Below are 24,799 nucleotides of genomic sequence, written 5' to 3' on the forward strand. Positions count from 1 at the left end.
TCCCTGGGCCATATTCAAAGGCAGCGAAGTCACTTTACAGGGGTTACGTCCTTGCCCTTCTCACTGCTGAATGAGCGCAGGGCTGAGAGAGGGGAGCTGTGTCTTTTTTAAGGGAAATAGGCCAGTTGCTCTGGTGAGGTCTGCAAAGGCAGAGCCAGGCTTCATTTTGCTGCTGTGGTTACAAGACACGGCGGCAGAAACCCAGGGGAAATGAGAGCGACGTAGATAAGCTGGTGTCACTGTTGGCCACCAAGGCCTCTGGCGTTACTTACCCAAGTCAGGCTTGGTGGGGTTCTCTGAAGTGATGCTGGTCCTCAAACTTGGATGAAGCCACAAGTCAGGGACACAGCCCTGGAACTCATACCTTTGAGCAGCCTCACCCCAAGGTCTTCAGACCCTCTCCATGGCTGAGTGGGCTGTTCTGATCCACCTGCCATGTTCTCAGACAGCCCTTGACATGGCTCTTAGGCGGGGGTGAAGGGAGAATTGCTCTTTGCCTCCTAGAAAAGCCAAGCTCCATTCTTCCTGCCTTATCACACACCGCCCTGCTTTCACTCTCAGCCAAATAAAACTCAGGTTCATCGACATCAGAAAGGCCTTCAGTGACTCCTGTTTGCAGAGGATCCTGGGAAGACACTGTGACCCTGAGAAGCCCAGGGGAGCCTCTGGTCTGAGTAGGAAGCTCATGCATTTCTCATTTTCCAGACTTGAAAGTCTCACCAAAACCCTCAGTCAGGATGTCTCTACAGCTCTGGCTATTTTCTGGGAATTTGGGCATACTGTCTTTCCCTCTGATCTAACCAGTTCCAAATTACTTCCCATATTGGACCCACACAGACCTGGTCTTGCCTTAGGCTGGAGGCCTTTGACATGGAATCTGAGCCATCAGCATCCTCTGGGTTCCTCTGGGATCTGTGCTTCTCGGAGATCCTCCTGCCTTTCTTATTTCTCCTCTCTCTCTCTCTCTCTCTCTCTCTCTCTCTCTCTCTCTCTCTCTCTCACTCTTTCTCTCTCACTGTCATGGGAGCTGAGCATGCTCCAATCAAAGGCTAGCCCCAATATCTTCCTCACTCTCCCCAGTTCTCATCATGTCCCGCCCCCAAACACACAGACCATCTGAGCAGTGCATCCACCTTCCCCTGGGGGTCAAAGTGGGTGGGGAAGGGGAATCTAGTACTCTCAGGAACCCACCCAGGAGGGGAAAGTGTCCTGATGGAAAGAGACAAAAAGGCAGAGAGGTCCTAGACCTCATCATCCTTGCAGAACTCTCCCCTCTGAGCCCGCAGAGCTTTACGGGGAAACTGCGGTCACTTAATGGAAGTTTACCCACCAAGCAGGAGGATTTGGGAACAAAAACCTACCCACATGGGCCTCAGAATCTTGATGGAATTTTCAAATCACTGGAAAAAGCAGACAAGACAGCTTCTCTCTTGCCAACATGAGATCTTCAACTGGCTTGGGGTTCAAGTAGGGTGGAAGGAGTCTTATGAGCTCTGGGAATATATTATCAGATCTAGGCTGAGGTTTTCTTGGGAGGTGGGAAGTGCAGGGGGCTGGTAACGGGATTTCTAAAGACAAATGCAGAACTAGCGCTATCCAAGGAGACTGGAGGCTGCAGGCAGCTTCGCCCACGGCACCAGCAATAGGATGGGAACGCAGTGGGTGTGGCAGAGCTAGGAGAGCAAGGGAGTGGAGCTTCAAGCCTCCCGGATGATCTGGCTGCGAACCAGGTTCCCCTGAAGCCCCCACCCTCCTCGCTGCCCCAGTGCCCCCTCCACTGTCACGCTGAAGAGTTTTCCCTCTGTCCTTCCCAGTGGAGCCTCGTAGCAGCCAGCATCCCTCCTCCCTCACTGCCACCATCCTCTTGCTCTCTTTTTCCGAGTCACTCCGGTGGCCGCCTGTGAGTCTCACCGGAGCTCACAGTTGGTAAACACTGAAGGAACAAAGGCCCTCCGCCTCATCCACGTCTGGCGCAGTACAGGAAGCTACACCATGATGAAGTCACCCGGCACTGATCTGCTGGCTCCTGCGCTGTCTCTGCGGCATCCAACCCTCCCTTGAGTCTCGCTCCGGTATCTGGGATGCACGAGCCTCTGCTCATGCCTGGGCTTGACCTGCAGGAACTGGGCTAAGCCAAGGGAAGTGTCACAGCCCAGCACACTGCTGAGGTCACGCCTGTCTGTGGCTGGGAGGAGGAGGTGAGGATATGGGGGCTGGGAGCTTGGCTACAGAAAGGAATTCCCCAATAAGAAGGAAGAGACAGGGCAGCCCGGGGCCCAGCTCCTTGGCTTCCAAATTGAGCATGCCTGGCATCTGTTTTTTCTCTGCGTGAGAAGCACTTGGCCGAGCTTCCACATGCCAGGAGGTCTTTGAGGTTGGGTGAAGAAAGTTCAAAGAGGGGTGCGGAAGTCAGGCAAGGCTCTTCCTTCTGCTGCCTTCCTGTCTGAAGCTGCTCATGCTTGCCCGGACCTGGGCAGCCTCACCTACCAGCCTGAGGATCAGGTGTGTCTCGTCCAACAAGTCCTCCTCAACATCAAAGATGCCACCCATGTCTGCTTGGGAGTCTCACCCACTGAGAACCAGGTGATCTGTCTTAGATCTAGGAACAACCATACCTTCAGGCAACCAGGGCCATTAAATGCTAGAGGGGGTGAAGAAAGACACTGCAGATGTTCTTTTCTGGGCGGTCTTTAAAAATCACCCTATTTGGAAGGTTCCAGAAGGAAGTTAAGGATGGCATCTAGCCCCAAAGAACACTGAAAGATTTTGTCTAGGAAGCCAAAGGAAGGCTATGATTGTGGAGCCCCCAGGACTGCATGGAGCAGAAGACGGGCTGACCTGTGGGGCAGCAGAGTAGCCAAGAGCCCTGGGAGGTCAAGGAGACCCCATGTCGGTCCTGATTCTGCCGGCCACAGCTGGGAAAATCCTGCCTAGTTATTGTTGACTCTTTCTGAGCCTCCGCTTCCTCCAGGATAAAACGTGCTTGCCTCTGAATAGGTGCTTCACAAGTTTGGCTTAGTGATCATTAGTAATGCTCCACTGGTGAGCCCTTCTTTGGAGCTTGGTAACCATTTCCAGGGTCCAGCCACACAACCCTTAGGGAAGGACTCAAGTCTTCTCCAGAGCGTGTATCTGAAAGGCCCCACACCTGAATTTACCACCGTCCTGCCCCATCTTAAGGGTACAGTGAGTTCCGCATCCCCTGAGTTTCAGGGAATAAGATTCAGAGCCAGTGTCCCTTGATCACTCCCTCCAGAATGAAAATCCAGCAGGCACATGGCAAACACACTGGGTTCATGGCTCAAACCTCTGCCACAAAACCCCCCAGAGCCAAGCTGTAAGCTCAAGTCCAAGAAAGCCTCTCTGAAATTCCATGGTGAGGTTTCAAACCCAGCAGATCAGGGAGATATAGAGCTTGTTGGTTCTCTGAGCCTCTCTGCACAAAGCTGGTCCAAGACAGCATTCTTGGTGGGCAGAGTTCAGCTCTCTGGGGCTACCCCGTGCCAGCTCTGACTGCCCCAGAGCCTCCAACGTCGGGGTAGACGCCATGGGACTTCAGGACCCAGCAGGAAAGCCTGGGAAACAGAATCTTGGACACTAAACATTGCACTCCAGCCTCAGCCACATCTTCATGCCTGCCAGCAACTTTTTCATACTTCCCTGCCATCTGTCATGGTCTCTTCTGCTGCTTCAGACATTCTCAGTGCTCTTAGATGCTCCCACATGCAGCACAAGGCCTTGCCTTAATCTTTACAGGCAAAACAGAAGCCACCAGATAAGAACTCTCTCACGTCTTTGCCTGCCCCGCACCTCTAAACCCCCATCTCTCCCTCTTCCCTCCTGCTACAGCAGGAGAGCGCTCCCTTCACGTGGCTGAGGCTACCCCTTCCGCCCGAGGATGGGTGCTTTGCTTTCCCATCTCCTCAGGGGCTCTTTCTAGTCATCATCTTTCTCCCGTGCATTGGCAGGCTCTGTACATCTGAACAAAACAAAGCTTAAATGTCTCTTCTTACTGATAGTGAAATTCTCCCTTGAATCCATGCAGCCCACTGGTCCCAACCATTGGGGCATCCCTGTTCTAACCCTGGAACCGCTGAGGACAGGAGAATGCAGAGCTGGGGTAACTCCCTACCCAGGCCACTCTGCAGAAAAGGAGTTTCCATCTGGGGTGCAGTGGAGGTGGGGGAGCCTCCCACCAAACTAGACTTTAGTAAGAGATTCAGTTAAGTCACGGTAGGTGGAGAAAGCACCACTCTAGCCTGATCAGCTGCCTGTTGGACTTGCACCTTGGGCTCACCCACCTGACTGCACCTGCCTCGCCTTGACTTGTGAAGTAAGCGAGCGCCAGCAAAGCTTGCTGAGACCCAGCGAAGGATTCAAAGGCTCCCAGGAGCCCTTCCCCAGCCCCTGACCTCCTCTCTTGCTCCAAATCTCTTACATACAGAGTCCCTTCCTCCTAAAAGAAAGCTACTGTAAGTCACAAAAGGCATTTCAATCCTCGGAGCCGTGCCAGGGCTCAGGAACCAAGGACAGACAGAGACGCAGCTCATCTAAGCGTTTTAGCCTCAGGAGGACTCCAGGACTCTTTTGCCTTTGTTTCGCCGGCAGCCCGCATGAGACCTGCTATGAGAGTTTGGCTCACCTGAGTGTGTATGTGTGTGCGCGTCTGTGTGTGTGTGTGTGTGTGTGTGTGTGTGTGTGTGTTGGTGGGGGTGGCAGGGTAGTTCCGGACGATCAGCAGGTTGGCCTATAAGTCCAAAGCTCCATCTTCCTCTGGGCAAGGTCTCTTCCCCAAGATCCATAAGGGAGATACAAAACTACGCCAATGAAGGGGAAAGTCACACTGGCTTGCTGGCGCACCAAAGATAAAGAACCCCTCAGCCCACTCCCAGACCCCCTTCAACATCAGCCCTGAAGAAAGAATCTCCATAAACTTTGGCTGCTTGGACAACAGAACCAAAGTCTCAGTAGCCTCAGTTGTATATGGAGGAGTCAGATTTGAAGCTTGCTTCTGCCTCTTGTGCTCTGTGACCCTGAATGAACCATTCAACCTCTCTGTGCTTCTGATTCCTTCTCAATAAGATGAGAAAACACACTCTCTCAGTGAAAGCAATCAACGAAACAGACTGTAAACACCTTTGCAGATAGGACTTGGCTAAGAAACTTCTTTAAAACCTTAACAGTAAAATAGGGAGGAATGAAAAAAAAAACATGGGAAGCCTGAAATTTCTATATATCTTTAATATTCTTTGCAAAATTGCCAAATAAGAGGTCTGATCCAGTCATTTCATTAGAAAATAAAGTGTTTATTAAGAAACTATACACTGAACACTCCTATAAGTCTCTGTGGAAACACAACGCCCCATTGTCATAGCACAAGGTGAGGAAAATGGCAGATAAAAGATGCTGGGATGGATGGAGCCTGGGAGGCTGGAAATGAGGTAATGATTTACAATAATTAAAAAACATCATCCTCAAGCTTACTCCTTAAAGCCACACTCAGGAGGAGGCCCTGGTCCATAGGGTTGGCAGGACACGATGGGGAACAGCCTGACATGCCACGGCAGCGGGCAGGATGGTGGGGAGCTGGGAGGGGCTAGATAGATACACACCTCGAGGCCCCGCAGAGAACCTGAATCCCCGCGTGATACTCTGGACATTCAGGTGCCGGGAGGCCACCCCAGATACTGGGCAAGACCTTGGAAAGCACTGCATTTTACACCCCATGGAGGCATCTGCAGGGTCAGGCTAGAAACCTGACATGAAGAAATGCCATCCACAGGACTCAGGACGTCAAACCCTACATGGGAAGTTTAACCCCCAGTTAAATTAGCCAAAGGTAGAAAGTCTGTTACCTATCGCTGTGTGTCACTGCTCCAAAACCACCACCATTTTGTCCTAAGGGCTCCCCATAGTTGGCCCCCCCTTCCTCCATGCTCCACCCTCCAGGGGGCAGCCTGTGCTGACGCCCCACAGCGGAGGCACCAAGGGTTGGGGGAATTAGGCCAAGCCCAACGTCCACTCAGCAGCCAACGTGGCAGCAAAACTCTGGGAGAGGTTCAGGCCCTACAATGGTACCTTTCCTACTGAAGCAGGGGAAGGGCCTCCCTGCCCCTCTCCCCAGTGGATCACACTGAAAATGGTGGACACAAACCCCCCTCTTTGGAAGAGAGTGGCCATGGAGTAAGGCATGAGTCAAAGCAAGCAAAGTAAACACATATATTGACCAGAGAACAGATGGCACTTCCACTGGTGCCATGAGAGGGGCTGGAGGAGGCCAAGTTTTACTTCTCTTCCCCTTCAGTTCACCTTGGCCTTGAAATGGCGATTCCACTGGGTTCCGAAAGTTCTCGGAGTCAAGATACGTAAAAGTGGGGGAAGAGAGCCAATCCCAGGATTACAGGCCAGCAGGAAGGGCCTTGGTCCCTGATTTCCTTGGTCCCTTGTGGTCCTAGTAGGATGGCCAGTTCACGGGCAGGCCTCCTGCAGCCAAACGCGTCGGAACCGCAGGCCTAGAGGCCGAGGAGCAGCCCTGGAGCATCCGCCTCGCCAAGGGGTTTGCTAACATCACACTCACTGTGAGCCGCTCCAGAGAGAGGAGGAAGTAGGGGGGAAGTGTGTCCAAAAAAAGGGATGGTTTTCTCCACCAAAAAAACAAAATAATAGTATAGAAAACAACTGGTTTCCATTCTTTCCTCTGAGACCTAATCTGGTGCCAATACTTGGGCCTGGCTCCCCCTCCTCTCACCGCGCCGTCTCCACCTCGGCTTAGATGTTCTTCCCCACGGGAGGTTTCAGGGCGACGAGGTCACTAAGAGGACAGCCTGGCATCCTAGGGAGAGCCAGGGAGAGCCCCCTCGCTTCCGAGCAGGGGAAGCGAGGCCGGAGCACGGCTGGACTTCATCAGGCTTTCTCGTGGTGGCTGGGTTGTTTTTGTAAAGCAAGAGAATGGCTAGTATGTTTGAAAGATGCTTCCTGGTGTACAGGCTTTTAATTCTCTGTATTGGCTCTAAGGATGATGGCAGGAGCTGCCTTGGAGGCCGGAAAAAAGGAGCACAGTGATGACTGGAGGGGATGGGCAGCCCTGCCGGTGGCGGATGGGGGGAACACCCGTCTTGGTGGTGTCAAAGGGCGCGGGGGCACCGGTGGCTTATGTAGTTTCTACTTAGCATCCCCGGATCCAAACAGAACAACGCCTAGAGCTTCCAGCCTCTCAGAGGGCCCAGCCTACAAGGTGACATCAAAACAGGGAGGCTTAAAAAGAGTTTCTAAAAGCCATGACGTCCTTTGCTGAAATAAACATTGACATCCTCAACATAGATGCCATGGTTAAGAGGCTTGGAATGTCCGGGAAGGCTTATTGGATTCAACATAATTTCTCTGAAACCTATAAAAAACAAAAACAAAAAAACAGAAAAACAGAAAAAAGCAAAATAAAGTAAAAACCAAAACCCCCAAAGAAGACCAAAACTAGAAGGGGTAACAGAGAGGGAGCTTGGAAGGCAAGGGAGGAACTGGAGATCTGGAGACAGATATACTGGAAACAGTCAAATGAATTCTCAGCAAAAGGGAAGGGTCGGAGGAGGGGATTAACTTAAAACCGAGCATGGTCAGAGGACCTGGAAACACTCCACTTCTGCTGCGGCCTCCACTGAACCGAGGAAGGGGAAGTGAGCAAAACATCTGGGGGCTCGGCCTTGGACTGTCCTGGATGGGTGGGGGCGGCCTCATCTAAGGGGGGAGGTGGGAACGGGGGATAATCTTTAGGGTCACTGGGGGGCAAGGGGGTTAGGGGATGCTTTCCAGACCTTATATTCCGAAGGGACCCCTGAGGGCCATTTCCTGTCCTAGCAGGTGGGATGGTGCGGGCTGCCTTGGACCACACCAGGCTGGAGGCTCTGTCCTTCCAAGTCTACAAACTCTCATTCACTTTTTCCTCTCATTTCACCAAGCCAGTGAAATGCTGGCTGATCTCTCAGCCTTCCCATAATCCCAAGTCTTACAGGGGACAGAAGTACCCTGGAGGAGTGGCACTGGTGGCCACTAAGCCATGGACGGCCTCAAGCAAGGAGGACTTCCGTGATAGCTCAGCTGCTCTCTGGCCTACACTGCCGTGGCCTGAATTCGGATGTCCAGAAATGTGGGTGTTCCTGATCAAATCTCCAGCAGGAGGCTTTTCAGTCAACCTTGGATTATAATAATGTCTATAAAATAATGTCTGTCTCGAGCGTGTGCTTACTGACGTGCGTGTGTGTGCAGGTGAGATAGGAATAAGCCTGTCTTTTTAGGAAAGCTGTATGCAGGTCTGTGGAGGCAGCTGGACATTGGGGCTATGATGGGGAGAGATGGAGTTGGTACTGAGATGTCCCTCTTCTCATTCTCAGGACATATTATGATTGAAACAGAGTTGAATCATCTTGGATGCTGGGAGCGCTCCCTCTGAGGGGGCGGGGTCAGATTGGTGGAGACAGAGGAACACTTCCTCACCTATGACATCAGTTTCAATGTGAGATGTTTCTGGGGTAGCTTCACTGTGCTAACCTGGGACAAGGGGTCTCTTGGGTCTGAGGCTGAGGGAAGGCAGATCATTGGTCTGGGAAGCCTGCCTAGAAGATCCATGACATCCTTGTTTCTCTCCAGGCCGTGGTCCCACTTTTGCTTCTTCTACGTCCCTCACCTGTCCTCTTCTGGAAGATTCCTCTAACCTAAGGGATTTTAGTACCAGTCCCCCACTGGGCACCTAAGTCATCCCCCAGTCCTCTGGGACATATGGAGATGTCATGAGGTCTTAAGATCTTAAGAATCAAAATTGGTGAGGGGAAAGGGGTCTGAACTGCATACAAAGACGTCAAAGGAGGTAACTCACCATGTGACCTTGGGTAAGCCACTTCCCCACTCTGGACCTCAGGCTCCTCATATATAAAGTGAGTTGATGGGGCTAGATGATCTCTATTGTCCTTCAAGTTTAATATCCCATGATTGTCTATGTTTGAAAAGACCCCTGGCAGAAGAGGCAGACATGGGGGAATTAATGGTCAGTATGCAGCCCCAAGTGCAAAGACATGGGGAAGTCTTTTTCTTAAGTTCACAGTGCCAGAAACAGAAATCCAGGCATTCCCAGCCCCTGTACTCACACTGCTTTCCCCGCAGGGGCACGTGCTTTTATTTCAGATGTAAAATCCAGATGCACTGTCCTCCGAGTATCACACCGTGACACTGAAGAAATGCCCGAGGGGATCAGGGAAGAGGATTTGCCATCACCGTGAACTCCGTCCAGTCTTTCCCTTAACACGCTTACCTCCATCCCTCCTCTTGGGCCAGGGCACCCTGAACTGGTGCCCATCACTGTTTTTGTGGATGCCATTTCTGGGACTGGCAGGCTGAGTCTTATGACTGGAGTGATGATCCTGTAGGTCTCAAGACCCCATTTTTGGCCCCTTCTCTCCCATAAAAGAAATTCAGCTACTCTCCAAGAGGGAAACAACTTCACAAGGGGGAGTAAAGAGGAGAAGAGAGAGGGTGTTTGGCCCCTTAAAATCTTTCTTGCCTCAATTAGGACATAAACATTCGGAACAGTAAAAGCTCTTGGCTCCCTGGCAACCCGAGGACTCTAACTCCTATGAAAGAGGCATCATCAGAGCTTGAGAGTGAAATCTCCTTTGGAGGCCCTGCAGCATCGTGGGCCCTGGAAGGCTCCATGTCGGATCCATTAAAGGCAGGGGCCAAGCCCGCCTCAGCCTCTGCCAAGGTCCCTGAAGCTGCCTCCATGAACATGAGCCTTTTCCCATATGAGCTGGGATCTGAAGTTTGTTTTCTCTGGAACTCTTTCCCAGGTGGAGCTTGTCCAAGATTCTAAATGCTGAAGCCTGATAGCATAAGAGGCACCACTCCAAAATCCTCCATTCCTCCCCCTCCTACTCAGAACAGCCCCGGAGCAGGAAGGAAAAGGCATGTGCTGGGAGGAGGGCAAGGGAGACCAGGACCACCACGGACACTGACTGGGAAAGGGACAGATGGGTGGAGGGAAGGCCAAAGAGGGCCAGATACACCTCTAAAGAAAGCCTCGCCCACCAGGGGCCCTCGGACCCCCACGTCTAACCTCTCCCTCCATCTGTCGACAGCTTTCCCCAGAGTCATCCAGCACAAAGTTACTTGTGGGCCCGCAGTAATTCAGAACAGAGCCTGGTCTTCAGGGACTGTCTAGGTGTATGTTTCCTGAGAAGTGAGCCAGAGACTCTGGGATCATTTGGGGAAGTTGGGGGGTGGGGAGAAGCTGTGAAGGAAGAGGCCAGGGGAGAAGGGGTGCTAAGCACCCACAGAACTGGATGAAAGGATCTGGAACCAATCCCATCGGGCCGAAAGCAGTTTCAGCCTTCAAAGGCAAGTTCTTTAATACACACGGCAGCAAGAGAAGGGCTGGCTTCCTTGGCCGTGCAACACGAAAGATGGCCTAGACCTTCAAACCTCTGTTTTTCTGACAATCTGGTGGATGCTAATCATCTTGCCCGCTCTAGGGGTTCATCCCGGACCCCCCTCCCACTCTGGCCCTGGGAGACTAGAGCTATCAGCTTTCCAGCACCTGCCGGTGAGAACTTCCTTATAGCTTCCGCCTACACACCCTTCACCTGACTTTGGGTTCTCAAGGTCTCCCTTTCTGTCCCTGCTTTTCCCTTTTGTTATCCAACAAGGTGATTTTATTACCGAACTCCATAAAGTGGTTCAGGTTATGGCCTGGATAAAAGGCCCAGTACCAAACAGAGATCTATTGGATTATTTCCCAACATTTCCTCTTCAAATGTATTTGTTTGTCATCTTAAAGTTGCTGCATCACAGTAACTCTTAGTACTTACAGAGCACTGACTGTGAGCAAAGCACTTTTTGCTCAAGAGTAGATTGAAATACACAGAGTCCTGGAACTGAGGTCATGGATGGTTTAACCATAGGGAATCAGAGGCACCGAGCAATCGGGATCCTTGTCCAGAGAGAGAGAGCATAGGAGGAGTCCACATGATGCATGTCAGGGTGGGGAGCCTGCTCTGCCTCCCACCTCGGTCAGGGGACATTCTAGCTTCAATTTCCCCACTGTTCTCTGTGAGAAGATGTGAAATGTCTTGAAGCACACTGCAGGCAGGCACAAGCCAAAGAAGGGAGCCTTAAGCAATGCTTGGATACAACAATCCTACCATGCAAAAAAAGGCAGAGTCTGATATCACACATTGAACCAAGTTCTTCCTAACCTTAAAATCCTTATCATTAACTACTTTGCAATATAGCTTCTATTTGATGAAAATCAATATACAGGAAAAGGAGGCAGACGTGGAGGTCATGGCAGTCTTGATGGGGACATTCTCCAGGGGAGGCAGGGCTCTGCCTCTGGTTCCTTCTGAAGGCTCGTCCAGAGGTCTAGAGTGTTCCTGCCTCACTGACAGCCACCCTAGCCAGGGAGATGAGCATCCCCCATGCCCTGACACTGCCCTCCCCCAGCACATGCCCAGTCTAACCCTTTCCCAGGCTCCTCATTTTCTGCACCGTTTAGCCTGCCACACCTATCACTCTTAACACACCTACCACTCTTACAATAACACTTGGCTTGTATTGGGACCTTCCAAGTAAGGAATCCCAAACTCTATCTGGACACTGACTTCTTCCTTTTGATGTTACTTCCAGGAGTTCAGCTTAGGAAGGATGAAAAGCAAACCTGATGAAAGAGAGATAACCATGGGTCTGGAGAGAAGAGGAGTTGCTCAAAACAGAGTCACACAGATGGCAAGAGTGTGGAGAACCTGAGACTCCTGCTGGGGGGCCAAGCATGGTGCCCAGAAGAACTCTCTCCCCAGCACCCTCCCTTTGGGCCACTATGTGAACAAGAAAGGACAACAAAAAGTATATTATGGTAAGAAAAACTGCCTCACAAGCATCGCTTGCTTCCTTTGCTGCCTGTGTAGTACCCTCTCTAAGGTCATGTGAAGAAGGTCGTCAAAGAGTCCCAGTGGTCCCAGGAAATGGCTACAATTATGTTGTTCTGTACCTTTGTCTCCTGGTGTGGCTATTGCTTTTGTCAATCAAAGTTCTTTCTTTTCCTGCCATCAGATTCAATAAAAGTCTGGTGGCACTGTCCTTGGTGGTGAGACCCCAATGCCTAGACTTGCTGGCCACAAACTAGCTTGCTTAAAACCCTCAGATCATGTTCTCTGTTATTCTGAGGTTGCAAACCTCACCATATAGGCCATCTGTGGCTCTAGGGTATATCTTTTTTCAGAATCATTTTTAAAACTTTTGACTTAGTTGCCAACATCTAAAAGGTGGAAGATTTCACAGTTAAAAACCTCCCTATTTCTAGCTTCCTTTGAAAATCCAAGAGTTCTGTCAATGCCGGGCTAGCATTTCTGCACAAAGATTATCAGCTCCAGCAAAGTGGTGGCCACTGCACTGAGATAGGGTGTGTGTTCTCCAACTTGCCATAGACCCCACCACTCCCTATTATCCTCCACCCGGTCCCTTCACTCATTTACAACACCTGCATGGTTTGCCCTAGCATTTGAGTTTAAAGCTTTACAGTAAACATAAAGCCAGCACTAGGTTATGGGCTGTGCATTAAAGACCAGGAATGCCATCTCAGCAAGCCTCATGGACTGTCCCTTACATTCCCAAACGTACGCTCCCTCTAGTAATGGTTATAACTATAAAAATTATAAATAATGGGCTGGAAACCTCTATCAGAGGGACAAACCTATCTCAGAAAGAGGAGATGGTTCAGGAATTGAACTGTAGCAGTAAGAGGGCATCGTGTTAAAAAATCAGGTTCCCAATAGGAAAACATGCTAGAGACTACTTGTAATGCTACTGTTGAGGGGAGAAAATGGCATTTGTATCACCAGCTGGCTGTGCTTCCACTTTGCCTGGCATGTGTAAGACACTTGATCGAAGGTCACCAAGTGCCAGCCAGCAGGACTTTTTAAGACAGCTTGTTAAATTTCATGGGGTAATGATTTGACCCCAAGTATTCCCATAGTCCTACAACAAGAAGCATGCGACCAAGGCTTCTATAGGATATTGAAATGTCCTTGGAGCTGAAATGTCCCTCTTGCATACTTCATGGCTAAGAGTGTTGCACTGAGCTCCCCAACTTCAGTCTACAGCACCTCTTCCTGTAAAGTCGCCTCAATACCGCTGGGAAAATGATGAGACCGCCCTGGCCCATGTGCAAAGTCTGGTTCCAGCTGTGCACAGATGCTCTGAGGGAGGGAGCTGAGGCTGAATGTAACCCAAGTGTGAGTTAGCTCAGGGAATCAGCCAAGGGAAGTCTCAGTGGGAGGCATCCACAGCCACAGCCGGGTGAGATAAAAGGGCACGGAACACTGAGATTCTCAGACAAAACTGCAATAGGCTCTTCCCCGAAGGGATCCCGTAGGCTCTCGGGACTGTTCCTTGGTGAACATGGCAAGGCTTGCACCCAAAGGGAGGAGGACGTGCCTGGGGGCTTCGCCCTCAGCATCACTACTGTACCAACTATAAGCTGAGCTTGGCTCAGAGGATTGAAATGTCCTTCCACTCCTGGACACAGATGAAGTGACCGCTTAGAATCAAAACACTTCACAAGCCACGAAGTGAGATTAGTCACCTGGCAAAACCTGATCACCATTCTCAAAAATAACTCTAGAAGGGAAAATCTGTAATACCAGAACATCACCTCTTGCTTTTTTGGGAGGAGAGAGAGCCACAACTATGTATATCCTCATTGTGTGTGTGTGTGTGTGTGTGTGTGTTACATATATTATGCATGTGTGTGTGCATTATATTTATTATGTGTATGTGTGGATATATTATGTATACAATACAAAAACAATTATATAGTAACATATTATATGTACATGTACATATTATATCTCCACATACACGTACATTATATATACATGTGTGGAGACACACACAGGTGGCATTTCATTTTTATTTGTGGGAGTTTGTTACTTATTCTGTGTGTAAATCCCTTGCTGGATATATGCACTGGAATTATATTCTCTCAGTCTATGGCTTATCTTCTAACTTCGTATATGGTATCTGACATTGATTTTTTGTAATTAGTGTAGTCAAATGCATTCATCTTTCCCTTTATGCTATTTTATCATCCATATCTCAAGCTTTTTCCCTCCACAAAGTCAAAGGATATACTCCTTTCCACTGTTAGGCTCAGAGATTCCCATTAGCTAGACTCTCAGATAAGGGTTGGCAACGTTATTTTTTCAGACTTTTCATCAGTGTGTAAGCCTGTCCCCAACTCACAGCTTCAAGCAGTGATTCTAGCCCTGATCCCCTGACAATCTGGAGTATGTATAGTTGTGTAGGACCCTGAAGAGCTAAGTTCCTGTCCCTACTTTTTGCCTCCAGACTTGGAGCCCAGCCTGAGAATGAATGTAGCTCTGCTCAACAACCTTTTGCTTCTGAACCATTTCTTATCCATCTGGTTATCTATCTTGTTTTCAAGCTCAGCTAGGTGTTCCTATATTTTTTTTTTTGGTCATTGCTAAGTGTCTGGTGCAGAGGAGGTGCCCTAAAGCGTGAACTCACTGCACCATCTTGACCAGAGCCTGGTTACTTTTCTTTCTTTCTATATTAGAGAAAAGACGTATTTTCTTTGTTTCTATAACTGGTGCCTTTAATCCTATCTCCAACTTCCTTCTTCAATTATTTCCTGTCTCTCCAGCATCTTCCATAAATCTTGTTCTGTTCCCCTTTCTGCAGAAATCTATATATGGTCACCTCTCTCTTTTGGTATGTGCACAGGTAATACACCCGTGTATGCCCACATTCTCAGGCTCTCCCCTAGCAAATGATGGAGCTATGTCCTCCACTTTATAGACCATTTGCTACCATCCCATTTCCTTAGTTCCTTTGGGTACCAACATTTTGCATGATTCAATTCCAACTGTAACCTCCACTATCTCACAGATCATTAACGCTTAACTTCCCATAATCCAAGTTCCATTCCCTCCATAGAAACTGACCTCTGAAAGTCACCAGTAGGCACCACAACTAGGTCTTCTCCCTTCCTCTTCACCTTGATTATTCCACAGACCATCTTGACCATCCCACACCCCCCATGACACTTAATAATACTGTGTCATCTTTCTGCCTTTCTACTCCTCTTCTTTGTGGTGGCTTCTTTTCCTCCACCTATTTCCTCCACTAAATCCTAGTGGTTTCTTGAGAATCACTTCTTTCACCCCTGGCTCCTCAAAGTGTGGTTCTTAGACCAGCAAAAGCAGCATCACCTGAGAGCTTGCTAGAGGTGAGGAATCTCAAGCTCTTACTCCAAACCTAGTGAATCAAAATCTGTCGTTCAACAGAAACCTCAGGTGATTCCTGTGTCCATCAAAGTGTAGGAATGCTGCTCTCACCATCTCCTCCTCCCTCTTCACATCTCCTCGCACTCTCCATCATCGATGTCCACATCCAGGAGTGTGACTTCTAACCCTTTAACTCCAGCCACAAGCTTCCTTCTAAATTTCATTCTCTCAATGTCCAATGGCTACTTGGAATTTCCATTATTCGCATCATAATCACAAACCCATCATTTCTATAATCCCCATCCCAAACAATGTCCCCTCCTGATAGACCAATTCTTTACAATCCCTACTATGCTTATAATTACCCAGGCACAAACCATTGGAATCCTTATTTCTTGCCAATGTCTTCCTAATTCCCCATATCTAATCAAAAATCAGGTTTCAGTACTTATTTCGCAGTTATCTCACGTGCACATCCTTTCACTAGATTCCCCATTTCAGCAAAGCATGGCAGAAAGACCTGGAGACAGACTGACCGGCTATCAGATTCCTGTTCTACAACCTACCAGCTGTGTGTGACCTTAAAGCCTTAAGTAAATTACTTACATTCTCAGAGCTTTGATTTCCCCTTCTGTAAACTGGAAATATTATTTATCTCACAGGGGCTCTTGTGATTTAAAAAAAAAAAGGATCAGGTTAGAGCCTGACACACAAAACACATTAGATGATGAACAAATATCAGTTTAGGCTTCCTTAACCCCCACCTCAATTTCAGAGCCCCTGTTCTGGGGCTTTGTAATATATTCCTCTGATTCCAGTCCCTAGGTGAATCTGCCTGTCACACCGTTGTCAAATTATATTGCTAAAACATCACATTCACCAATTCATCACCCTGTTCAGGAGCCAGCAGTAATCAAAAGTGGCTTTGTATGAATCCCAAATGGCTAGGCTGTCATCCTGGCCTTGCCACTCCCTCTTCCCGGCCAAATATTCTGGCCTGGCCTTGTCACCCGCTCCTTCTCTATTCACAATCTCTGGTTCAGATAAACACTAAGCTGACCTTACCTTACAGTTTTTAGCTTCTGTCCTCACTTCCATGGTACTCTGCCATCCTGAATGTTTACTCCTAACTTGTTTTCCCCACATAATTCCTATTAACTCTTCAATAGCCAGCTCAAATCTCACTGTCTATATATGTCATTTGGCAGTTAATTGTGATATTTCTTCTGTTATCTGGAATTGTTTTAAATATATACTACAGGGAAACTATCCATGGATATATTTTTCATTTCTCCATACGATCATTTAAAAAAAAAAACCTAACTACTAATATCTATACGCATTTACACATGCCCAGGCAACGAGCGAAGTACTGTGCAAGGACTTCCTCATCTAACCTTCACAGCATCCCTATAAGGGGAGAACTGTTATGGTCCCTAGATTGTGAATGAGGAAAAAAGCGGGTAAAGATGCTCAGTAACTCATGCCACGTTGCCCTGTGGAAAGATGTGGCGCCATCCTGAATCCAGGCTTTCTCATTCTAGCTCTTGCACACTTAACCCCTCTGCTGTATTGAAACCCAAGCAGGAAGTGCTTCTGACAGCCCTCCTTATTTCTCACCTGATAAATCAGAGTTTTAGAGAATAGAAAACATATTTTTTTAGAACCATGGATATGACTCGTGTGTGTGTGAATCTGTGTAACAATACGCCACATTGCCTTGAAGTTCTACTGTAGTATCTTGGCATTTCTTCTTCCAAAACTTTAAATGATTATATGTTAACCTGAAAATAACTCTGTGAGCTAAGGTAAGGAAAACAATTGTCATCTTAACACCAATGCCTCCTACCCCTGACTTGATCACGTGGTCCTCCCTGAACCAAAGTCCTCGAGTCTATCTGCTAATTGAGGGTGCCTGACTTTCCCCCAATGGGTCATGGCCATTTTGTTCAGGAGCCAATGAGCAAAAAGCAAAGGCCAGTCTAGCCAGAAATGAAATCAATGAAGTCCAAATCCCTGAGTGGTATCAGTTTTAAGCAGATTATCCTAGAGCAGAGGATGGATCAGGTAGCTGGCACATTTTAAATTTATAGCCCTAACAATTAAATAATATAAACCTGTGAGTTGCTTTCTGACTCAGAATTCCTAAGATTAGTGATGATGATGAAGATATTGAAAATGATGATGAAGAGAATGATGAAAAGAAGACAGATGAGAAGGGTCCCCTTGCACGTCTGTACAGAGTCACAATCTCAACCTGTCTTGGGGCTGTGATCTTTTTAATTTGAGGAGAGCACCCTACACACAGAGACACACACACACAAAGACTCATTCATTTTGGGCAGTGAAGGTGTCATGGTCTGGTTGAGGACCCAGATTAAGCGCAGTAGATTTATGCTGCACAGCTCACAAAGCATCAGCACTTTGCAGTGACAGACACTGTGACAGACACCAGCAAGCACAGACCCAAATCCTCGCTTTCATTGTGCTCCAAATCTCCAAATCGCCGACACACGTTGAGGGCCTCCTGTGCTCGTGGATACTGTGTTCAGAGTTGGGAGAGGAAATACCAAAATGAGTAAAACCCAATTACTGCCTTAGAGAAGCTTAAAATCCAGGACGAAGAATGTGAAGGCTACACTTTTCTAACCTTACCTAGCAATAATTTTTGCAAATATCTGAGTATCAATCTTCTAGGAGTTAAAAAAAACACATTTACAGAAAACTAGGATCCTGGAACAAATGATTATAATGTGGGACCTACTCTAGTGTCAGGACAGAGGCACCCATCCAGAGCTATAGGAGTTCAGTGGGGGAGTGATCACATGTGAGGGAAAAAGAGGTTAGAGAGACGATCATTAGGCAGAAATGCATGGCGGCGGGGGGCATTGCAAATGATGGGAGCAGCATGGGCGAAGTCTAGCCAATGGGGGATTGTTGTGGGTTGATTTGTGACCCCGTAAAAGATACTTCAGAATGTGACATTATTTAGAAACAATATCTTTACAGATGCTCAAGTTAAGATGAAGTCACTAGGGTAGGCTCTAATCTGGTATGACTGTGTCCTTATAATCAGAGGACATTTGGACACAAACACACACACACACACACACACACGCAATGAGAATACCATGTGAATACAAAGGCAGAGATTGGAGTGATACGTCTACAAGACATGCCCAAGATTGCCAGCAAAATACCAAAATCTGGGAGACACACATGGAACAGATTTTTCCCTAGCACCTTCAGAGGGAGCAAGGCCCTGCTGACACCTTGAACTTGGACTTTTGGCCTCCAGAGCTGGTGACAATAAATTTCTATTGTTCTAAACCACCAGGTTTGTGGTTTAGAACAAACTAAAAATTAAAAACTAGCAAACTAAAAACAGGATTTTTTTTTCCAGAGAAGCACAGTGCTATTTGGTTGGAACACAAAGTAGGAGTAAGGGTGAAATAGGGAACCAGCTCAGCAGGGGGGGGTTAGGAAAACAGTGTCAGGGGCTGTTTGTGAGTAATGTCAGAAAAATGTGACATCCCCAATCAAGTGATGGCAGTGGGGCTGCCCAGGGAGAGAATTAATAAGTTGATGAACAGAGAGCTGAAGACAGGAAGATAAATGAAGACTGATGGTGGATCAATAGACATGGTGTAGGTGGACACATGGATAAGAGATTCAGATTAAATGATGTATCAATGAATGACAATGACCTTTCTACTTAAGGTTAGACATCAACTTCCAAATGTTGAATTCTGTTTCTCACTTTCAAAACAACATCATGTAGGTTTGGGAGAAGGAAAGTCCTATACATTCACGGGAATTACACACCTGGGAAAGCAGTCCCAGGGGCCCCCCGCCCCCTGCTCAGGTAGATACCCTCAGTACACACTTAGCAGCTCTGTGTGACCTTTGTGGGGCACCTACATCCTTAGGGACGGGACCGCACCCCTAGTTAGGGCCTAGGACCTCACCTGAAACAGCCGAGTGTAACAGAAAGGATCTCAGGCCATAAAAGCAGCACTGGAAGAGCATTAGGGCTTTCGAGGGGTTAAGCACAGGGGGAGACGACCTTCTCGCTGCAGATCATGTTTGCTGGGAAGCTTGCAGGAGAGAGGAGATTTCTAAGAAGATGAGAAGGAAAAGTTATTTCCAGCAGAAAGATGGTCTTAGCCAGGAGGCCCAAGATGCATCTGAGGACATGCCAGGAGTTCCTTTTGGTACATAAATGGAGATGATTAGCTTAGGGTGGAAGATGAATGGATTTCAGGAGCTTGTGCAATGGGGAAGACTTGAAGAATGTGAGAGAGGGGAAGAACGGTGCTTGGAGTAGGTACAGCAGGAGCCTACAAGCTTTTTCTGCCAAGGGCCAGATAGTAAATATTTTTGTCTTTACAGGCCATATGGTTTTTGTTGCAATGACTCAGCTCTGCCACTGTCACGTGAAAGCGGCCATGGGCAATGTGTAATGAATGAGCGTGGTTGTATTCCCATAAACTCCATTTATCGACACTGAAATTTGAATTTCAAGTCATTTTCACGTGCTACAAAAGATGATAGTTCTTTTGATATCTTCCAACCATTTAAAAACAAAACCATTCTTAACTCCTGAGCTGTACAAAAAAAAGTGGTGGGCTGAACCAGGCCCACAGGCTACAGTGCGCAGGACCCCCGGGTTAAAGGGTGACTGAGGCAGGCAGGACGGTGTTAAATTAGGGCCGGGATCATGGAAGGTGAGTCAAAGGGACAAACGCAAAGATATCTTAAGCAAATCTTTTACATATTGTACATCTCATTAAACGTGGGAGGTGGGAGAGGAGGTAGGGTCTGGGCAGCCCCAGGGCTCTCCAGTGTGACTGGTGATGGGACCTTTAGCAACACAGCAGAGCACCTGAAAAGGAGGAGGTGTGGGAGAGCAGCTGATGCTTTCAGAACAACCCCAGAAGAGCATCCTGCAACCCTTAAAGGAAGGGTGGCAACACTCGGAAGAGGAACTAGGAACCTTACGCTTTTGACTTTATTTCATCGGATCCAAAGCAAGACAGTTGCCCTTCAATGATGCTCTTCCAACAACACACCGCAGCACATGGAGTGATTCTCTGCTCCGAGAACCGCAGCCTATGCCGTTCAGAGTAGGCCGCTTTAGACATGATAAGATCAGTGGAAGAACGGAGACTAAGGTGAGGTCTATTTATTTCAGAGACTTTGTGCGTGGATGAATTCTCTTGGGATCTCCCTGTGTCTTCTTATCTTCCCCCAAGCACGCTAGCTGCCTTAGGAGGCAGGGGATATGATTTCTAGGCTCTAGACTCTCACCATAGTCAACTGATCCAGCGCCTTAGGGGCCCTGTTTCCTCCTCCAAATAAGGAAGAGACTACCTTTCTTGACTGAGGAACAAAGAATAAGGCATAATTGCCCTGGTCGTTTAACATGGCAGCGTGGTCAAGGGAATAAGCAAATCCTAAGTTTCACCTCTAATTGGGCCACCAGTCGGGTGACGCACAAGTAATGTCGCCCCCTGAATTCAGGCATCCCACTGTATAATGGGGATCATTAGACTTCCCTTGGAGGCCTGAGGGGTTACAGATATGTAAGTGAAATGCACAGGGCAGCACCTGGCCTCAAGCGGCATGAATTAGATTCTAATTCCAAATGCGACCCGTAGGCGATGGCGCAGCGTACGTGCCCCGGGAAGAGAGACGAGAATTGCGTTACAGAGCCTCCCAACGCTGCAGATCCTTCAAAATTCCCAGGCAGTGACCCAAGCAATGAGTGTGAATGGAGCTGTATTCGTATCACCCTGGGGGACTGTTCTCTAATTTATTATTCCACTATGTTGACAAACTCTAGAAGGTATCCCACCTGCAAATATACAGCCAGACAGACACGCAGATGGTTGAGGGGTACATGGTTTTTTTTTCTTCCTATGAATGCTTTTTGGCAATTTATATGTTCTCAATTCCAAAAACACCACCCTTCCCTATTGTCACAACTGACCATGTTACACATTACGTAAACACCAGGGTCCCCTAAGCATTTGAACGTGTGAACTGGTATCAGACTGTGCAAACAATCATGTTTTCACCCACTGTAAAGACCTTAATTCTCCCCAAGTATCACATGTAATCAAGTATTACCATTACCTTAACATCTAGTACTTTTTAAAAACTTTTGTTTTTTTATTGAAGTGTAATTGATTTCTAATATTAGTTTCAGATGTACAGCAAAGTGACTCAGTTATACATAAACATATATACACATATATTCCCAGATTCTCTTTAATTATAGCTCATTACAAGAAATTGAATATAGTTCTCTGTGCTATAAAGTAGGTCCTTGTTGTTTATCTATTTTATATATAGTAGTGTGTCTCTATTAATCCCCAACTCCTAATTTATCCCTCCCCCTTCTTTCCCCTTTGGCAACCATAGTTTGTTTTCTATGTCTGTGAGTCTATTTCTGGTTTGTAAATAAAATTTGTATCTTTTGGGGATAGATTCCACATATAAGTGGTATCAGATGATATCTGTCTTTCTCTGTCTGACTTACCTCACTTAATCTAACATCTAGTATTTTTGATGGGCATGTGTTCTTTGATACTAGGGGAAAGATATGAAATTGGGGTATATTTCCTGCATAAGAAACCTGGGGTCATGGTTTCTCCAGAGATGTGCCATAAGCACTTAGATAAAACTTGTACCCCTTCTGGACACTTGTAAGGACCCTGAAGTTCACGTCCCATGTGATTTGTGCAAGTGGCAGTAGAATGAGAACTAAGTAATCAACCAGATGGCCTGGCCCTGTGGGACAGGAAAAGCTCATTACCTCTCCAAGCCTCTGTTTTTCTATCTGTAAAATGGAAATAAAACTTTTATCCCTTCTCCCTCACCAGGCCGTTGTGAACTTTAAATAAGATTGTGTTGGAGTCTGCTTTGAAAGTTAGAATACAGGATTTCTTAGCCTCCACTTTATTGACATTTGGGGCCAAGTAATTCTTGATCATGGGCAGCTATCCTGTGCATTGTAGGATGCTTAACATCCCTCTACCCACTAGATGTCAGTTGCACCTTCCATCCCACTGGGACAATCAATAATGTCTCCAGACTTTCTCAAATGTCCCCTGAGGGCACAGTCACCCCAGTTGGAAAACACTGCTACAGTGTCTTCTATACCAGTAGAGGATTTCACCATACCATGTACTCCAGGAACAGGAGGAATCAGAACCCTTTATGCAGACTAAGATGCAGTCTTCAGCCATAACGTATTCTGATGCTCCCCAAAGCCATGGCCAGGGCTGAGAACATGATGGCTGCCTGCTGTGAATGTGTGTACCATGGCCTCGGGCAATGTGGTCAAAGTTGCCTTGGCTGCATGGGCTATGTGAGACAGTGACCATGCCAGCAGTGAATGCCTGCGCGGTGGTGGTGTGTGCCACGGCTGTAGGAGCCAGGCTGGCAAACAGCCCACGCTGGACTCTCAGGAGTGAGCTTAGCACAACTATATGAGTTCCTGTTCTGATGCATTTTTTTTAATCCATAAACTCACTGCCAACCACCCCTTATTACACTATATTAAGAGGTTAAATCACTTTTAATCAGAGTCTTTCCTAGATGACCAGAAACAGAAACTAGGGAACCTTCAACAGCCATCATGCCAACCCAAAGCAACACAGACTCCCTTGGCGCAACCTCCTGCACTGCAATCATGCTAATTAAAGGCCCCCAGAAGAGTCCAGATAAAAACGTCAGATGAGATTCATTCTGGACTCCAATGATTTACTGTCTCACGTGATCAAGTTCCAAGAAGCCTGGGAAGAAAAACCTTAGTGGGAGGTGGGGGTGGGATGGGAAGGGAGCTGCTGGCTGCAAAAGCTAACCTGCAAGGCCTCGGATGAGATGCACTGGGATGGAGAAGGAAATTCCATCAATCCTCCACAGTGGAGTCCCCCGAAGGCTCCCCCCTTTCCAGGCAATGCTTGGGTCTCCCCAGAGTCCAGCCAGGCTCCTGTGGGTGTTTCTGAAAGCTTCTCTCCTCCACCCACCGACTTTGTGAAGGCAGTTTGGGCATGAAGCCTGACTTGCGTCAAGGGATATTTTAACCAGCACTCCTAAGTGTGGAGGTAGTGGAGCTATTTTCGGGTTGCTGGTGAGTGTAATTCTGCATCCCACACTCTACTCTTTATGTGGTGCTGGGGAAGCTTCTGTTAGACCACAACATTTACAAAAGTTCTTCTTCCTCTGAACAGCAGCCTGGAACCTGTGAAGTTTACCTCTGTGCTTTGGCCACTAGGATGCCTGGCGCCAAATCTGCCAGCTCCTTCTAGCATCCGCCAGCTCCTTCTAGCATCTGCCGCTTAATACTCTATAATCTTGCCACCAGTTTTACTTCCTTATACTTACTCCCCCTATTTCCAGATATCATCGTCCCCTTCATTCGTCTTGTTGCATTGCCGGTGTACATTTTTGCAAACCACCTCAAACACTTCTTGCAATGAGACAGGATATCATTGAGTAAATAACATGTGAATTTCACCTCCCCATGCATTGAGCTACAGAGATATTTCCCTGGGAGGCATATGAGTGGTCTCATCGTATAAGGCTGCTGCAGGTATGGGTTTGATGAGCAGCTCAGGACATAATTGAAGTGGAAGAGTTCACTTCCAACACTCTATCTCTGAGAACTTGGATAAGCTCATGGGACTCTGAACTCAGATGAGGAAGATGGTATTGGGACAGACAACAGAGGCTTACTGGAGAATACAAATAACCCTTATCACAAAGAGACAGAGAAAGAGAGAGACTTTTATATTGTATTATTATATAATTCAGTAGAACTGCAAACATTTCCACCATCCTCTATAAGACCCTACTCAAAAATATTGACTGAAATGCTGATTTTATCAGGTCCTGATCCACACACTTGGGGATTCTGAGTATGCAGAGCTCAAACATCTCGGTCCTATTCAAGTTGTGTGTATATATGCTTTCTGTCGCTCCCAGGTGGGTAATAGAGGATCCCAGAGTGGAAGTCACAGGATTCAGGCACAGCTAAGGGCTAAGAGTCAGCAGATATGTACCAGTACTTTTCAAACACTGAAATATGTCCACACCAGTAGGTAACTAGCTACTGCCTTGAGTAGACAGACCCTCCACACTATTGAGTGAGCTCCTAGCCCCTCCTCTGAGAATCTCTGTATTTCATCAGCAGGGCCCCCATGCAAGGTCTGGTGTAGGATCTATTCAAACTGGTCAGTGTCTATATAGGTTTGGTTTTTTTCAGAATTTTTTTTTTAGATCTAATATCCATACAATAAAATTCACTTTTTTAAATTGTATAATTCAGAAGTTTTTTAGTGTAAAATTCAAAAAGTTGTACACTATCACCCTATGTAATTCCTGGACATTTCATCATCCTCTTAGAAGAAACAACAACAACAACAACAAAAAATCCAGAAAAACGATCCCACTCATTAGCAGTCACTCCCCGTCCCTCTCTCTAACCGTAGCCCCCGTCAAGCATT

The 24,799-nt window shown here is 47.5% G+C and overlaps 1 protein-coding gene across 5 annotated transcripts in view; it reads right to left on the bottom strand.

Moving 5' to 3' along the window:
- The window catches only part of NTRK3 (neurotrophic receptor tyrosine kinase 3), a 337,492-nt gene that overhangs the window by 85,533 nt on the left and 227,160 nt on the right, over positions 1–24,799 (bottom strand). Inside the window, exons 13-14 of one of the 5 annotated variants that reach the window (XM_045522576.2) lie at positions 8,867–9,001; positions 5,222–7,387 (exon numbers count right to left, since the gene is read on the bottom strand). The exons of 3 other annotated variants lie outside the window; for them this stretch is intronic. In XM_045522576.2, the coding sequence (XP_045378532.2) occupies positions 7,269–7,387; positions 8,867–9,001 (254 nt within the window). In that variant the 3' untranslated portion in view covers positions 5,222–7,268. Of the gene's footprint in view, positions 1–5,221; positions 7,388–8,866; positions 9,002–24,799 lie in introns of those variants that run through there. One more of the 5 variants, XM_045522577.2, reaches the window with a different exon arrangement.

The sequence above is a fragment of the Camelus bactrianus genome, chromosome 27 (assembly GCF_048773025.1).
Source record: "Camelus bactrianus isolate YW-2024 breed Bactrian camel chromosome 27, ASM4877302v1, whole genome shotgun sequence".
Taxonomy (NCBI): domain Eukaryota; kingdom Metazoa; phylum Chordata; class Mammalia; order Artiodactyla; family Camelidae; genus Camelus; species Camelus bactrianus.